This window comes from Larus michahellis, chromosome 17 (genome assembly GCF_964199755.1).
Source record: "Larus michahellis chromosome 17, bLarMic1.1, whole genome shotgun sequence".
Taxonomy (NCBI): Eukaryota; Metazoa; Chordata; class Aves; order Charadriiformes; family Laridae; genus Larus; species Larus michahellis.
Window position 1 is genome coordinate 7,974,666 of NC_133912.1, and position 17,784 is coordinate 7,992,449.

Sequence of the window (17,784 nt, forward strand, 5' to 3'; positions counted from 1 at the left end):
AGGTGAGAGGGAAAGAATGGGAAAGTAAGGCGGTAAAGAGTATGGTAGAGCAGCGAAAGGGAAGACTGCACGCTTGGGGTCATTTCACGGTGCTGTCTGACAGAGCAAGAGAAGAACCCCAGGGCTTTGGGTATTTTCTTCACCGCAGGGAGAAAAGCTGAAGGCCTTTCCAGTCTGTTCCCAGCGTCTTGCTGGGCGGTGGGGTTTTTTCGCTCCTGACTGCCCTCCTAGAGAGCTCGCGCCTCGGGCGGTTCCTAGGTGGAGCTGACACAGGCTGCGTGTCTGCAATCCCCTTGTCCGGGAGCCTGAGCCTTGGCCGCTGAGCTCGCTGATGCGCTGACTAGGCCTGACTTCATTTAGCTTTGTGGGATTAGGTAGCAACCGATTGAAACAAGAGGATTTAATACCGCCCCGGTCATCTCATTTTGTGCGCTTTTGCGTTGGAAGAGCTCGTACTTACCACTTAATTCTACTAGAGCCTAATGCAGAGAGAGCGGTTTTGGAAAATGCTTTGTTGCCCCCTCTCTTAATAGGCTTCCTTGGAGAGCTTGTCAGCTTTTACAAGGATTTATAACTTGATTTTTTTATTTATTTTTTTTACGTGCTTAGGGCTACAAAACTTTTCAGCGAGGGAGAAATTTTAATACTGTGAGTCGTGGATACTCTTCTAGCTTGATAGCATCTTGGCGAGAGAAAACAGTCTTGTTTGTCACGTTACTGTTCTCTTATGTACCATCCGTAGGTGTTAAACAGTTGGTTTGTAGTAAAATGATCAGTAATTTCTTGGGTTTCTCTCATCCTCACTTTGTGAGGAGGGAACGGGGAAGGAATAGAAAGGAGTGAAGGACTTCCATGAAACTTCCTCTGGATACTTCATAGTATAAACCATGTCTTGCTTCGCTTTGGCACAAGGACACTAACCTGTTGTGGGAGCAGAAGATGAGCAAGAGACGCCGCTGGTGAAGCAGGAGTTGGTGGTGGGGTTTCCTGCGTAATCTGGGCTGCCTTGCGCGGCACGGCATTCGGTGGCCAGCTGAAAGCAGGGCAGCCCACGCTTCCCAGGACTGCGCTGTGTGCGGGCACTGAGAGAAATCCACTGACGACGTGGGGAAAACAGCCTGGTTTTGCCGGTCAGACTCATTCCCTGCAGGGAAGAGCCCCTGTACTGGAGAGGGGCAGCAGCAAGCGCTTGTCGTAGCCCCGGCGCCGGGCGGTGGCGGGAGCGGGTGGCAGGTAACGGGGCGGCTGCAAGAAAGGCTGTTCGGGAGGTCTTCGTGAGCAGCGCTTTCTGGTATCTGCTTTGTGTGAGCAGATGCGCTAGTGATTTGAGGCCATCTTGTGTTCGCGGGGTAAAATCCAATCTGCGTGTAGAGGGGGAAGGGTGCCTAGCACATAAAAAGAAAGAAAAAAACCAAACTTCAAAACTAACTCAGGTAGAAACTGCACTAGGGCTGGATTTCCTACAGAAATGTCCGCGTGAGTGTGCTGACGAGCTCTGTGAACGTCTGACCATTGTGGAAACTCTTGTTTATCTAAGGGAGTTGGAAACTCTTTTCCTTCCAGATCTCTGCTCCCAGAACGGACTCTAGAAGACAGTTCCCACCCTGGTGGTAGTAGTGTTTTACTTGGCAGCGAGACGTAGTCGTGATTTGAAAAGTAGCCTGGAAAAGCTGATTTACGGTATAGGATTTTCCAAGTATTACGTTTTGTCCCTATAACTCATCAGTTACAACTTGACACCAGTTCTTCCATTCTTTCAAGAGCAAAAAGAGAAGCGATAGCAGCTGATCTCTTTCGCACCAGAGCTCCCCGAATAAATCCTACAGAACTACGCAAAGCCCTGTTACACGGGATGGAGCCGCAGCAAAGCCTTCGCCGCTGAAACTCTTAACAGGGTCTAACTCAAACCTGTTCAATAATGCAGTTCATGTATCTCTAGCTTCTGCCAGCTAAACACGTAGAGTGTCACCTGAGGGCTCTGGCTGGTAGGTCTGGTCACTTCTATCGGCCAAGCAGCAGCGCCGCAGGTAGCCTGAAGGATGCAGTGAGCCGGTGTGGCATTAACGCAGAGCTGAGGCCGGGACTGCAGCTCTGTGGCTCCTCCGATACCAGTATGCACACGCAGCCTCTACTAATGTGCATAATTCCATCAGCTTTTGGAGCTTTTCAGACCTTCCAGAGTCTTGCCAGCGGAGATTTTCGAGCGCATTACTGCTGACCTCCATTTGCAGCTTGGCGTCCCTTGCTCAGCGTTAGTGGAGTCACGGACACCGAGCGAGACAGCGCAGCGGTCTGCAAGTGGGTTAGCGCCGCTCTTCTCGCTCGGTGGCGAGTACAAGTGTGCTTTTTGGGTTTGGGGTTTTTTGACTGATTGCAACTATACTATTTTTCCATAAAGAGTAAGATACAAACGCTGTTCCCCTCGCTCTCACTTTTCCCGTGGACGCTTTTTCTCCAGCGTACCTTCTCAAAGTCTGAGTCAGTAGCTGCTGGCACCGTGTTCGCTTGTGCTCCCAGTCCGAGGGTTCAGCCAGGAGTTGAGATGATTGCTAAATGCCCAGGCCTTCCCGGGGTATGGTTTCGGAGAGGAATCCCATCTATGCGTTGCTTTGCATTCGTTTGCAAGAGTCTGCTCCCTCTTTCACCTGCTGAGGATAAAAGTCCCTGTTGTGCAGACACTGAAGCACCTCCCTGGAGCTCTGCTCTGGGGAAGCGTGAGGGACGGGGCCCACTTTTTTTGTAGCGCACAGATATTTCTTGTAGATATTTTCCCTATAGCACACGATCGTGACTTTTAATTTGCTCTTCAAAAATGCCCTTTTCCCTCTGCATCTGTTTGGCATGAGACCTGTTGCTCCCTGGGGATTTGGATTTAGATGTCTTTCCTTGGACTGGGGTGACTTGCCATAGTTTTTAAGAAAGCTTATTTAAATCACTGTTTGGGGGGTTTTGTTTGTTTTTAGACTTTTGTTTTGTTGCTTTGGGGTTTTCAAATCCTCTCCCTTAACTTTTGGGGGGGCTTTTAAAAAGCCTGCTGTTCTCACCAGCCTTGTCCTCAGCTTGCGCAGCACAGGTGGGCTCTGGAAGCCATTTCCAGCCTTTGAAGGGCGCGTCGGGCAAGACGGAGCTGAGCAGTGTCTCACCAGGAGCCCACAAAGTGCTGGCTAGAGCCGCAGCTCTCCACAGCCTGAGATCCGGGGCAGCCGTGGCTGAAGCTCCAGGAGCTGCGGGATGAACGCGGCCATGCCCACAGCACCTCTGCCCCCCGAGCCCGGCTCACAACGGAGAGGCGGCGGGGCTGCTCTCTGCCCCCTGCTCTCCCCTCTCAGAAAGAGCTGTGAACCCCTGGGCTCATTCCAGCCCCCTGTGAGAGAGGGGTAGAGTTTCAAAGACAGCCAATCTCCTGCAGCTCGGAGGGAGCAGAGAAGGTTGCCGGAGGCAGCTGTTGCGTGTCCGTTCAGCGGCAGCGGTGGCCGCCAGCCGGCGTGGCAGGGCCTCGCCCTCGCTGCAGAACGTGCTGCTGCTCGCTTGCCGGGCTGCCATCGAATGTGGCCGGTGCAGCCGCGCGGGGGACACCTCGATCCTCTGTCCTGTGCAGAGCTGGAGCTGGTGCCGGGCTGCACGGGGTGATATTCACAGCTTCCACAACATGACTGGTTCCCTGCATGCTGCAAAGCCCACCTGAGTACACGCAAGGACCAAAAAAAGTAACTAAACCAGAAAAATTTGCTCAAAATAGGTGAAGTACTAAAATTCCAGCGTGTTCTTGCACAGCCGGAAAGAGTTTACATCTAAACTTGAGTACAAATGCTTTGTTGTTAGATGGAAATAGGTTTAGTGCTGCAGTTCTTATTGCTTGTTCTGGTAGCCGTAATTCAGGCACTTGTTACACAGCGTACTTTAAACACGAGACGGAACAGCTCAAAAGCTTGCAGAGGTGGAAAAGACAATTGTGCAGCTGTGTACTGTTTCCCTGAAATAGTCCTCCAAAGGCTGACTGCTCCTGTGTTTTGGAAGTTCAGATGACCTCATTTCCAGCAGTAAAAACCCAAAGGATGTTTAACTGCCTTGTTTTGATCCTGCGATGCTTTTAAAGAACACTTACCATCTCTGTGCTGTGTTTTGAGGTGGGGTTCGAGCAGCGTTGTCCGTACTCCAGGTGTCTCCGCAGGAACACGCCACGCTAGGTATTCTTCACGAGCCTACGCCATCGCGACGGTGGGAATCTTGCCCCTGCGAGGGGATGGGGAGAAGGAAAGTTGGCTGTTCCCTCCTGGAGCTGAGCTGTGCCCAGCTCTGCCAGCTGGGCTGCTGGGTGGTGCGAGGCCGTGTGAAGGAGGAGAGGGGTCCCCTCAAATCAGGTCACGGAAAATGCTGTAAGGAAAGCCGCGATGGCGAGTGGGAGCACGGACTTGCCGGCACATTGTCTGCGGGGTTTTCCCTGCCTCCTGCGTGCAGGTGTTGGCCGTCACTGCCCGCGCTGGTGGAAAGAGGATTTTGTCTAAAAGATGACAACTGTTTTCCTTTCAGCGGGGTCATGCTGAATGTGTTAGGGCAAACCTGGAGTTTTAGACAATTTAGGAAAACAAACCTTTCTCTGACTAAAGAGCGTATGCCAAAGTCCTTATCTTCTAAAGCATGGATAAGTGCTGTAAGGAAAAACACGCAGATAAAAACAAAAATGAATTTTCAAGATGAACGGGTATTTATTTCAAGAAACAGGAAACACTTTTGTGGGTTTGGATCTCAAATATTCTTTATTGTTTGTATGCGAGTCTTAAAATATGCATTTTCAGTCAAATTCTCCTTGCACAACACTGGGATTTCGTGTTTTGCCGACAGGTAGGCGCTCAGCTCTGCATTATCCCAGATACGCTGCAGTTCTGACCAAGGATGGAATAAAAATTAATCTTAAGCTCTTTATAAGAGATTTTTGCTTTCTGCAGCTGTACTGTATGTTTTTGCCACAATGCTTTTTGCTTTAACCAGAACGTGCCAACGGAGTATTTCTGGCCCTCCTTGGTTTTTTTCCCAGCATTTCTCTCGCGAGCCTGCTGTGAGGAGGTGCAAATGCCATGAAAAATGTCCCTGTTGCTGTGGGTCCCCGTCCGAGCGCATTAGTGTCACTCACCCTCCTGCTGGCACACTTCTAGCAGGAACAGGGGCACAGCAGTTTGCAGGTAACCTTTGTGGCACCGCTTCGTCTGATGGCGCTGCTGCCAAGGGCACCCCTTCGCAGCACATGGAGATGCCTCTCTGGTACTGTGTATTTGCCTTTTTTTTTTTTTTTTCCAATCGAGGCAAAAAAGAAAGACGTGATCAATGAGGATTCCTTCTTTTTGTACGAAAAAGCTCACTTTTCTTGAATCCAGACTTCGGGTTCTTTACTCCCTTCCCAGTTCAAGTCCCGGCTGTGTGCCAGGGGTGGCAGGTTAATGAGCAGAGAACGCCATTGTGCCCACGTAAGCTGACGCTTGACTGCCCGTAAGGTTAAGACCTTTCTTTTAATTTCTCTCTCAGGATTTATTATTTGCCGTTGGTGATTTGGCTTGGTTTGTAGAGCTGCCCACCGTTACCGAAACTTCCAGCTCATGTTAGTGCTTTCTGGAAAATCCAAATTTCCCGTTCTTTTCCTCTTTGTCTGCATTCTGTCTTTGCTGGCGGCTGCCCTGGTCTTAATGAAGTTGTAAAACTTGACATCGGAGAAGCCCGAAGGTTGGAAATTAGCACAAAAGATTCACGTGGGATTTCTTGAACATAAGGTGGAAGCCTCTTTCCAAGCCGCCCACCCCGTTGTGCAGCGATCCTGCTTGAACTGGTCGCTGGTCTGTTCACTCCAGCATGGGAATCACATGGCTGAAAAGCGAAGAGTAAACTTCTGGAAAGATCTTTGCGTTCTGCTAAGCAAACGCAGTATGGGTGTAGTATGTGCAGCAGGCCGAAGTCGTGGTATTTTGCAGCAGGTTGTCTAAAATGGGGTATGTTTTGTACTGTACGAGATGGACGTGCCGCTGGTCACACTGGGTCGTCTTTTGTCTCGGAACGGAGAGGAGTTACACGCCACCCAGGGGGTCTCAGCGTTGCTCTTGCTCCTCTTGCCTCTTCTGCACTCTGGTTCTCACATGTCTGTGTATGGGATTGTACGTGACTTTACCAGACTCAGCAAGTTACTTAAATACCATTTGTTTAGGATAGTTGGAGTGGAGCGTATTCCTGTAATCAGTTCTCTCTGTTCTTTCAGATTTTGGCTTCAGTAACATCTTCACACCTGGTCAGCTGCTTAAAACCTGGTGCGGGAGTCCTCCCTACGCTGCTCCAGAGCTCTTTGAAGGAAAGGAATACGATGGGCCAAAGGTTGACATTTGGGTACGTGATGAACCCCTTTCTCTCTTCGGTCTCATTTTTGCTCTGTTTGTTTGGCCTTGCTTCCTGAATACTTAGTACGTGTCTCAGAGAAAAGCTCCCGATATGCAAAAAATGTTATTCAAAGAAATGCTTGACTAATTTTATTCTGGCTACTGTGTCACATGCTTTCTTTATTGGGAGGCACGCTGTCAAAAATATTAATTGCCTGGAAATGCGTTTAAATTTAGTTTCCCAAAAATATGGTTCACACCACTGCTGTTGAATGGCAGAGTAGTTACCGCGGTGGGGCTGGATCAGGCAGAGCAGCAAGAGGAAACTTGAAGTTTTGCTCCACGAGGGTTTGCAGAGACTTGGGACGTTCTCCTATGTGGCGCTCGCTGAGCAAGGCAAAGCCTGCTCTGCCCTGCAGCCCTGCCTCTCGGCGCTGGCTCGGTCGCCGGCTCTCCTGCCTCTTCTCCTCCTGGGGCTCCCCGAGCTCTGCCAGCCGCGCCAGAGGAGCAGGAGGAAGGGTGGCATGGCTGGGTTTGAAATGGCCATGCCGGCGCAGTGGCTGGGTTTGGTTTGGGCACGCAGGTTGGCCAGAGCCTCGTGCCACGATGGTGCAGGGCTGCCTGGGGCAGGCTGGGGCTGTAGGTGCCTTTAACTGTTGGCTTCTGAGGCTCAAAAGAACATCTAAATTCAGCTTGAAGTTTGAAGGAGGAGTTACACTGGCCTGGGACTGAGATATCAACAAGGTGCATTCCAATGGGATTTGCCGTTTCTTCTTTATTCTTCTTTTATTCTATTTAAATAACACTTAGTACAATTAACTGCAGTCTCCCGGTCTGTCACTCTGCCGTTGCTGACGCGACCTTTGTTTTGGACGCAGAGTCTCGGCGTGGTGCTGTACGTGCTGGTCTGCGGCGCTCTGCCCTTCGACGGGAGCACGCTGCAGAACCTGCGGGCGAGGGTGCTCAGCGGGAAATTTCGCATTCCATTTTTCATGTCCACAGGTAAGGTGGGCACACGCTGCGGTCGCCTGCGGCGCTGAGCAGGCGCTGGTCGCCTCTCTGCTTACAGATTCTTTGGAGCACTTAAATTATAGTATACGAGTTGATTTATATGCCGGTGAAGTGGTATGCCAGGAAGTTACCCGCTGGATGGTGGTTTGTAACGTAAGCTAAAATGAGTTCTGAATCCAGAATTTAGAAACTGAAATACTCTTATTTAGAATCTCAGCTTTCACGTATGTAACTATGCAAACTATAGCAAAATGTTAGCAAAGATACACTCTTCCTAAATTTTGGGAACTGTAAAAGCTAAAAATGGAATAGCGATTTAGGACTATAGAGGCTTTCGCTATACCTGTTTTAGACAAGAAGCTTTTTACAGCATTATGGCACATGAATTTCCAGCAATAGCCCCGTCAGAGGTGGACGTCTGTGTCCTGTTTCTGCAAAAACGCTTCTGAATGCTTGAGTAATAACTCTTGTTTCTGAAAAGTGTGATTAATTATCAGACAAAACCAACTTCATTTAAGACAAATCATAGGAGGTTCTTGGCTGCCTGCTCTCAGACTAAGGAATAATTTTGCACGGGCTGCGTGGGGTTTCCCAGCTGAAAGCTTCCTTGCCTGCTGCCTCACTTGGGGAAGAGGGTCTCTTCGTCCAGGAAAGACGTGTGGTGCTTCTAAGGCAGGCTTAGATCCCACCCCAAACCGGGGAGAGCCTCAGCAGCCCCCCGTGTTGGCAGCGCACACGTGATACGATGGAGAAATCTTCCCCAGGGCGCTGGTGCTGAGGGGGGGACGTTCAGAGGATGTTTTCCCCTTCAACCCCCGAAAGCCAGTCGTGTCCCCGGCCATTGCCGGTGAGGCGGGGAGGGACAGGGTGACAGCGTGCCACCTAGGGGCTCTGGCAGACAGCACAGGGGCTGGTGGCCTGGGTGGCTTCCTTCCTTCCTAGCTGGGGAAATCAAATGTCTGCAGCAAAGGGGCACATTGGGGACTGACGGGCTGCGAAGTGCAGGAGGAGAAGCGGTATTTTTGCTACGTATGACTTGAGAAGTGCGTTGCTTTGAAAGAAGAAAGCGCTTTTGCCCTTGCAGTGCAAGGCGGCTCCTGCAGAAGCCGCGTCCCTCCGCGCAGGGTACTCAGCCCCTCTCTTCCCTCGCAGAATGTGAACACCTGATCCGCCACATGCTGGTCCTGGACCCCAGCAAGCGGCTCTCCATGGAGCAGATCTGCAAACACAAGTGGATGAAGCTTGGGGAGGCTGACGCGGAGTTCGACAGGGTGAGGAGCAGAAGCGAGCTGATGCGCGAGTCGGGTCTGCTCGGTGCCTGCCGGGCTGCAGACGGGCTCCGGGCACGTAGTGCTGTGGTGTTCGTTTCAGCTGTTTGAGAGCTCTCATTCCGAGCGCTGCCTTTCTGCTGTCTGTGTCTCCTGGTCTCACTTTCCACGCCGCTCCTCATCTGCATATATTTTTATATCTTTCCCCTTGGCGTTGAGAGCCCGAGGCACTAGATTTTGAATCGGTGTGCCGTCAGCCTTCGAAGCGGATGCCAGCTTGCAGCCGGAGCCTGGTGCATTGGTTCTTCGGAGCACTATGACTCATCGGTGCGTGTGCCTTTGGGAATGTCAGCACTGAAGGCTGTGTCTGTGCTCTTGCAGCTGATAGCGGAGTGTCAGCACCTGAAGACGGAGAGGCAGATGGAGCCGCTGAACGAGGACGTGTTGCTGGCGATGGCGGACATGGGGCTGGACAAGGACCGTACAATTCAGGTAAGACACCTCAGCTGACAGTCGTGTCCTGCCTGTTCCCGTTGGAGATGGAATGGCCGTGCTTGTTGCTTGTCACCTCTGGTACCTGGGCAACCTCAGCACAGTGTGGAGCATGTTTTGTTGCTTGACAAAAAGAACTGACCGCTTTTTCCTTTTCCTCTTCCAGTCATTAAGAGCTGATGCTTACGATCACTACAGTGCAATCTACAGCCTGCTCTGCGACCGTCTGAAGAGACACAAGAATCTGCGCATTGCAGCATCTCCAAGCATACCGCGGACCATGACCTTCCCCACCTCTGCTAACATCCAGGTAGATCCTGCTCGCACAGTGTTCTTCCAGCCCTGGATGGCCCGCCAGTCTCTTACCTGCTGAACTCAGACTGGCTTGCGGGTGTCCTCATCCTGGCAGGAGTGTCAAAACCTTCCTCGCCTGAGAACTTTGCGTGTATTTAGGGTGCCATAATCCGGAGATTAGGAACGGTTTGTTCGTTGGCCGTGGGTTTAGCGAATACCCTTCAGACGAAGTCTTGTGTCAGCTTAGTGACAGAGGAGAAGGCAACGTGAGGGTTACTGCTTGGCAGCTGGAGTTTACAGAGCAGGACTGCTGTGCCATGCTTCCTCCTTAATTTGTGCTGCTGTCCAAGAAACGAATGTTTGCTTTCAGAGGCCAGGTCATAAGGGAAGCAGAAGAGATGCTGACTGGGCCTGAACAGAAGGGAGGAGAGGGAGGAGGGGGAAATGAGGCACGCCTTGAAAATTAAGAATAAACAGATCTTCACTGGCTCCAGGGTAACGTCCCTGTCCCCAAGTGCTTAGGTCTGTGCACTGGTGTTAATCCAGCAGGGTTTGTAGAGGGGTTGTAAGAGATGCTAGCTTCGTGTCGTCTGATTTTGATCTCTCTGCTCAGCAGACAGAACAGACAGGCAATACCATGAGCATCAATGTGCCACAAGTCCAGCTCATCAACCCCGAAAACCAAATTGTGGAGGTGAGGTACAGCCCTTGATGACCCCTGCAAGCTCTTTTCCCGGGCTCGCATTGAAGCCTTTTGCTTGACCCCGACATCATATTTCAACGTCTCCAATGTTTTGCCTGCCCAGACCGACGGAACAATGAACCTGGACAGTGATGAAGGGGAAGAGCCATCACCTGAAGCTCTGGTTCGTTACCTCTCAATGAGAAGGCACACCGTTGGAGTAGCTGACCCGCGGTTAGTACTGGACCCTAATCCCTGAGGGAGGATTAAGGGAATGTGAAGGTTTACTCCTAGCACGTGACTTTGGCCCTTCTGAGGTGTCCCAGATTTATTTGTGTGCTACATTGGCAGAGGAGAGGCTAATGCCTTAAAGGGGCTTCTGGGCTCTGTGATGGATGAGAGTGGATACCTTTTGGACTGGCAGTGGTCTCCAGTTTCTGGGCTGGCAAATACACTTCACAGCGTGCCGCTTGGTCCCAGGTCTCCGCTTCTCTCTAGCCAGACCAGGTGGCAATGAGTGCGTGTATCTGTGTCGTAGCCGGTATCAGACCTTTGGTTTCCTGCTCCTGCTTGTCAGTGGCTTGGAGTTATTTCTCCAAACTTTGCCAGATGCAGAAAGAAATTCAGGGTGTCTCTTTAGCAAAAGTGTTCTTTTAAACATCCTAGTCCCATTGCACAACTTGGTTAGTATTTCAGCTGAGGACGAGATGCGTTCCTCCTCTTCTTCCTGATTAGCTCTGTGTAAGCTATAGTGGTGTGCAAGCCAGTTTCTCACCTACGCTGCACTGCTGTCATGTCCTAGGTGAAGTTTTTGTGATAAATGCCTTCCAGGTTAATGCAAAGAGCTAGATCTGGCAAATCTCAACCTGGAGGGGAAAAAGGGACAAATAAATACCAAAGAGTGGCTTGGCTACTCTCTGGCCGTTTTCCAGAGGACTAAGAAGCCTTTTTGTGAAAGGAAGCTGAATGCACTGGGCCCGTGGGTGGTTCTCTGCATGTCATTGCTAATTCACCTGTCTATGAATGTGATTGCACAGGACGGAAGTCATGGAAGATCTGCAGAAGCTGCTGCCAGGCTTCCCCCGTGTCACTCCTCAGGCTCCGTTCCTGCAGGTGACCCCGAATGTGAACTTCATGCACAATGTGCTGCCTCGGCAGAACCTGCAGCCCACGGGTCAGCTGGAGTACAAGGTACGGAGTCTCTGCCCCATCAGCCCCTGGGGGGTGTTTGTGCTCGCGCTTGCTCTGTTTGCCAGTCCTTGGACTCCATAAGCTTCAAGGTTTACCCTCTTGTTAGCTCTTTAGGTATGATTCTAGTTGGTGATTTGAAAAGCTGAAGAGTGAAAGAACACTGCACTGTGAAATAGTTAACGGGCTGGGGAGAAATAGGACTGCAGTGCCCGGCTGTGGAGCTGCAGGCTGCCTGGCAGCACAGCGCGGGGAAACGGAGAGTTAAACACGAGTTTTCCACTAACGCTGCCCCTCTCTGCCCCACGTCAGCTCAGAGATGTTGGTGACATTCCATCGTCTCTCCCGGAGCCCAGAGGCTTGTCTCCTCTCCTGCCAGTGCCTGGGTTTGTGGCCTCGGGGCTCAGGTACTGGAAGGATGCGGTACGGGGTTGGTAACTGCGCTGTCTGTGCTTCCCAGGAGCAGTCCCTGCTGCAGCCCCCCACCCTGCAGCTGCTGAACGGCATGGGCCCTCTGGGGCGGAGGGCATCAGATGGCGGAGCTAACATCCAGTTACACGCACAGCAGCTGCTGAAACGTCCTCGAGGTCCATCCCCGCTCGTCACTATGACGCCAGTAAGTAGCAATAGGAAAGCAGAGAATTGGAGGTGTGCTTATAAATATCTTCTCCCGCAGGCAGAGGTGACTGCCTCTGGGTCATAGCAGACAGAGCAGTAGGCTCCGTCTGGATGCACAGCAGGGAGCATGGCCGCTTGCTTCCAGAGGTTCCCACCCTCCCGAGCGGCGGGATGCTCTGTCCCCTTGTGGGAGAGCTGCTGTGCTCTCCCAAAGCTAGCAGCCGAGATGGTATTCCTGTCTGGAACTGGCAAAGTGTTGTCAACTTTTTTTAAAGGTTGCTTTTTTTTCTCGTTTGCTGATCTAACAGAGAAAACTAAAATGTCCATCTTGGGCATTAGTGCATGTTATTTCTTCCTTGATGCATCTGCATCAGGGAAGTTTCCTGGTAGCACCAGAAGAAGCAGGAGCCTTGTACAGGCAGTTTTGACTGGGGAAGGAACGTTGGGAGGGGTTCTCAGCTGAGTGTCCTTGGTGCTGCAGGGGAGCTGACACATAGCCTTGTGAGAGCTTGTTTGGAAGGTCAGGTATCCGCTGCACAGATGGGGCCACGCTTTCTGGAACCCACGGTTTCGCTTCTCTCTGCAGGCCGTCCCTGCTGTCACCCCTGTGGATGAGGAGAGCTCCGACGGGGAGCCAGATCAGGAAGCTGTGCAGAGGTAACTCCCAGTCTGTTAATGTTCGCCCTTACTACCTCTGAGAGGCTCACCCTGTGGTGTTCCACAGCTGAATTAAAACACCAGCAACCTCATCACAGGCAACAATGTTGATTACAGCCAAGGCTCACCGTTCCTCTTGTTCTTGTGGGCGTTGATTACTGTAGGCAATTACTCCTCTGACACTACTAGGTGCTTACAAAGCTGGATTCCCCCCGAAACAGTTTGCTAATTGAGCAGTAGGTTCTCCAGAAAGTCTGAAACTGCTAAATTCCTTTGCTTAGTGTGCACCAGCATGCAATCCACACTAACCTGCAAAATGAGTGCTAAGTGATTCACCCCTCCCCGCTGAGTGACGGAGGTAGGAAGATCTCATCTGTGGCCTCGGGTGTCGATGCAGCTTTTGTATCAAGACATGCAGTAAACATCCAACTCTGATGCCTTAAACAAAGTGAGCTTGCTGGAAATACGGGTACCTCTAGCTTCTAATTTTAGCAGTGGGCCTTAAAATAGTCCGCTCCAATGCGGAAAGGATTATTGGATATCAGGCTGGAAACTTCTGTTCTCTTTGTCTGCTCCAAACACAAACTAGGAAGCGGGTAGAACGTGCTTGTACTTTCTCAACCAATGAAAACACTAACCGTGTCCTTGCTAACATTTTTCTTAGTAGCTTTTGCATAGTTTCTTCTCTGCTAACCAGCTGGTGCACTACGTGTGGTGGGTGTGGTTACGGAGCGCTCCTGCTTCTTACCTCAAACCTGAAAAGTTTTTTGGATTCCCCCCCGTTTGTGCAGGCCACCACCTCGAGTCAGGTAGCGTTTCCTCAGGGTTCAGACCGGGGGTTGGTTGCAGGCAGAGAAACACTGGGGTGGGTGGAGGTCATACTCCAGAGCCTTTGCCAGCTCTTCTCCTTTCAGTGCTCCAGGGCGACGGGGGGGATTTGAACGGTGGGTGTGTGCAGTGGCAGATTGTGCAGAGTGTGCGCTGAGACGCCTTTTGCCTACCTGAGCTTAGAGGAAAGTCAGAGCTGGTACACGTGAAAGAACTCGCTTCCAGCCCTACTCAGAGTGGACACAGAGCACATCTCGTGTTCTCTGCGTAGTCTTGTGCTCCAGTACTCCAAGTTGGAATTCAGGGCCCATAACGTCCACTGACAACGCTTCGGATGGTAGACAGGCTTTCTGACTGTGCCAATCAGATACATCTGATTCTTGGCAAGGGGTTGCCCGGACATCTTACCAGGGCAGACTTTCACCTCTCCTATTCTAAAACCTGAGGTTTCGCTTGAGTTAAAGCATTAGCTCAGCCGGAAACACTTTGAAACCCCCGTGCAATATTTCGTAGGTTGCAAGCCACCGAAACGTTCAGCTCCCACTGAAAGGCAAGTCTCCTTGGACCCATAGGTCGCCTCGCTGCTCTTGACAGTGCTGCTCTTAGTCCTTTCATGCCCCGTGTTCTTCTTCCAGCAGATGGCCCGGAAAAAGCCCCGTCCAGGTTGTGTGTTAACTTGCTCTCCACCCCCTTGTGTTGCAACATGTCGGTAGTCATCAGAGAAGGGTAAATAGCATTAACATCAGGGACAGATGCAAATATTTAGCTTTTCAGAACACTGCTCCGAACAGTCTGTATGCAGCCACCAGTGAGCAGTTTTTGCCCTTCTTAATCTGACCTTGAAAGCAGAGCATAGTCTTTTCTCTGCTCCAGGGAACAGTCACATCTCCTTTGAGCTTTGGGAAACTTTCTTCCACCCGAAACGCTGTTATAGCTCATGATTGGATTGTTCCCTGGAGGTCTGAAATAAAATGATCTTAGCAAACCGCAACTGTAAAGCTCTTTGTGAAACTTTCCCCGTCTGCATCAAATGATCCTTAAACAGCTAATGGCGCAGACTTTGGCAAGTTACCACGACGCTAAGCGCTCTTCATTCTGTTAACTTGCTGTCTTCTGCTTAAGTGGCTTCAGTAGCTCGCAAAGAGAGGCTGGGTTTGGAGGAGGCGACGACTTTATTGCTTGCTGCTCTTCTCTGCTCCACCAGTTGAAGTTGCAGGGAGCCTGAGCAGGGGAAAAGAGCGGAGGTGAGATTTCCCTGTTAGTGTCGCTGGTGTCACTGGCCAAGTGATATTTGTCACAGTCACCACAGCTGCCTTGTTGCTGCTGGTTCACAAGAGTAGAAATAGTTGAGTTCATAAGAGGGCGTTCAGCCCACCTGGCCTTGAGCAGGTAAAATGCTAGCCCCCGCGCTTGCCACAAGCCAGGGCATCTGGGGCAGGTGCTTTGTTTGTTATCTCTTCTGGCCCCGTGCCCCCAGCTGCTCCGAGCACCGCTGCAGCCAGGAACTGGCAGTTCAGGGCAGCGGCTGTCAGAGCTGGGTGGCTCTTCGGCGTATCCTTGCCAAAGCAGAGGCTCCTAGTTCTGCCCTGTGCACCCCTCCAGTCTTTAGAGGGTTTGCAGAAGAACCGCAGTCTCTTAGTTCTTAGCGCTTTAGTTTAAGCTGCCGGCCCCAGCCCCCCGTGTAAGAGGCGAGCCCAGCCTGGCGCTGGTGGCTCTGGCTCCAGAGGAAGGGACCTGTTCGTTTCCCATGCTGGTTTTGCCCTGCGCATCGCTGGCGATTCCCGACTCCCCGAGAGCGGAGCAGGGACTAGATGGCGCAGTCGGGCTGGGCACCGACCCTTGCTCAGCCCGGCGTTCTTCCTCCTGCTCCTCCGGCAGCCAGAGGCTCTACCCACCCCTAATCTCTGCCAGGGTGGCCCTCCTGCACCCTTCCCCTGCTGTCACAAGCTGGCCGCTGCGTGTGGCTGGAGCTGGGTGTCCCAGGGTAGATGTGAAGTGCAAGGGCCATCCCTCAAGGGTGCAGCCGAGCAGCAGCTCTGCCCTGCGCCCGTTCTCCGGCCAGCTCTCGCTAGGATTATCTGTGACTCGTCTCTTGGCTCCGTGCACGCAGCAGGCTTCCCCGTGGCTCAGTGGGGCCTTGGGAGAGGGAAGCGGACCTGCCGTGGTGGAGTGAATCCCCGGTGAGGACAGGTAGTGCCCTGGGTATTCCCAAAGGGATATACCAGCGTTCGTTCCCCTTGAGATGAAGCGTGGCTTTCCCGCTGGGAAGAGGGAATGGCTGCTCTCGCCTTCTGAGGCTGGCGGTAGCACACACGCAGCTGAAACCACGCTTGTCCCCTAAGTGCTGAAGACCCCGTGATGTGACGGGCGTGGGCAGCGTGTCCATGGCATGCTTCTCCCCGGTTGGTTCTGAGCACTGCAGCAAGCATTCTTCCTTCCCGTTTACTCTGGATTATCTAACGCTCCCTGTTTTTGGAGTACTCCCATCAGTCTCTTATAAAATGTGCTCCTGCTTGTTGCAGATACTTGGCAAATAGGTCAAAAAGGCACACTCTGGCAATGACCAACCCTACAGCTGAAATCCCTCCAGACTTGCAGAGGCAGCTAGGACAGCAGTCCTTCCGACCCCGGGCTTGGGCTCCACACCTGGTACCCGATCAGCACCGGTGAGTAATGGCACCGGCCGTTCGGGCAGCTTTGCGCCAGGAAACCTGCTCAGATGTCGTCTGGAATGGAGCACTGAGGACACCCCGCCTGGCAGGGAGGGGTGAGGAGGAGGAGCGAGTACAAAGAGCAGACCCACAGGGCAGAGGGCGTCTGACCGTGCTGGGGACGCGAGTTCCGCGCTGGCGCGGGCTCCGTGCCTGCAAATACAGGCAGCGCAGGGGCAGGAATCAGCTGGCTCTTCCCCTCCAGCCCTGTTCTTGTGGCTGGAGGTGATTTGCCAGGACGACTGCTGTCACATAAGGGTTGGGAATAAGCTACTGGTTTTAGAGGAGAGCTTTTCTCTCTTGTAATGGTAGGTGTCAAGCTAGCAGTCGAGAGCAGATTTTCTACAAGAACGTTTTTGGAGGCAGATGCGGGCAAAAGACTGCACCAAGAGTCATCTACACCAGAGCTTAAAAACCTCACTGTTCTGCACCAGAGTTGTGTGTTTTGACTGCAAAGTCTCTTTGCAAAGCTCCTCAAGAGTCATATTATTTCTGATCCGAACCCCTGATGGGAACGATGTGGTGAAAGGATGCTGGGGTGGGAAGAAAATCACAGTGTCTGGCAAGGAGGGAGCTGATTCGGATTTGATCTAAACAGACTCAAAATGTGTGGGTGGGGCACTCCTGATGGAGAGAGGTGTTCATTTGACGGGGAGTCCTGGGCACAGCAGCTAAACTGGAGGCTCTAATGCCAGAGAGGGAGCTTAAAGCCCGCACTCGGACCCCCTCAGCGCTGAGGGTGCAAACCAGCTGCAAACCGCCGAGTTTGGTGCCTGTTGGTCTCGGCTGTTGAGATGGCAGTCGCCTACCAGGCTAGATCGGTGCTCGCGCTCAACCTCTCGGCCGGCTCACGCTGGCAAGCTTGACAAGGCGCTTTTTATTGTAGCCAGATGCCTGCTGAGCTGAGCACTGATGTAATCAGCAGAGACAGGTGAACTCTGAGCAGACTGAGGCAGTGCTAGTGCCACGCTGGAACTCCGGAAAACCAAGATAAGCCCCTCTCTACCCTGGAGTTACCCCTCACAGAGGTGCTTGGGGGATGGGAAGAGTAGGAGGGGAAAGATTTCTAGGGTCACAGGAAAGCTTGCTAGGAAGAGGAGTGCAGCTTGCAAAACAACCAGAATGTGCTGTGTCCTGCTTTAAGGATTGCTTCAAGCTGGAAAGGTAAGCTGGGTGACTCACGCACTGCAGAATTGATTTTTTTACGAGATTGTCAAAACGCACTCACCCTGTAAATATGTCACCCTGTAAATATGTTGGTGTCACCTCTGCCTCTTGGCTTGGGAGTCCTGAGGCCGTTTTGTTGCATCACGGACAGGGTGGTATCTGCTCATTCCACCCTCCCTGTCGTAAGGGGCTGTGAGCCTGCCTCATGTTTCACCCTCGAAATCACAGAAACTTCACCTGACCGTGGCCTAAACAGGCTGCCCCGTGTTGCGTCCAAGACGCATACAGCACAGAAACTATTAGCGGTCTTGTCATCACATAAATAGTCCTCAGTTATTGAATGGCAGGTGGGTTTTATTTTAGCACTTAACGTATTTTAAGCCATCTTCTTATGGAGCACCTGGTTTTGGTCACGGTAACTCGGTATTGGGAAGCAGAATTGAGGTACAGGAGTTGTACAAGGCAGTACAATTGTTCTGCCTTGGCCCCGTGGGTTTGGGAACCTCAGCATA

General features: G+C 51.9%; 1 protein-coding gene across 4 annotated transcripts in view; it reads left to right on the top strand.

Moving 5' to 3' along the window:
* SIK3 (SIK family kinase 3) overlaps window positions 1-17,784 on the top strand; it is an 88,611-nt gene that overhangs the window by 57,468 nt on the left and 13,359 nt on the right. The window contains exons 5-15 of one of the 4 annotated variants that reach the window (XM_074561068.1): window positions 6,242-6,366; window positions 7,235-7,358; window positions 8,520-8,638; window positions 9,017-9,127; window positions 9,294-9,437; window positions 10,035-10,115; window positions 10,228-10,337; window positions 11,141-11,294; window positions 11,752-11,907; window positions 12,496-12,566; window positions 15,917-16,060. In XM_074561068.1, the coding sequence (XP_074417169.1) occupies window positions 6,242-6,366; window positions 7,235-7,358; window positions 8,520-8,638; window positions 9,017-9,127; window positions 9,294-9,437; window positions 10,035-10,115; window positions 10,228-10,337; window positions 11,141-11,294; window positions 11,752-11,907; window positions 12,496-12,566; window positions 15,917-16,060 (1,339 nt within the window). The remainder of the gene's footprint in view (window positions 1-6,241; window positions 6,367-7,234; window positions 7,359-8,519; window positions 8,639-9,016; window positions 9,128-9,293; window positions 9,438-10,034; window positions 10,116-10,227; window positions 10,338-11,140; window positions 11,295-11,751; window positions 11,908-12,495; window positions 12,567-15,916; window positions 16,061-17,784) is intronic. The other 3 variants (XM_074561069.1, XM_074561070.1, XM_074561071.1) reach the window with 3 other exon arrangements.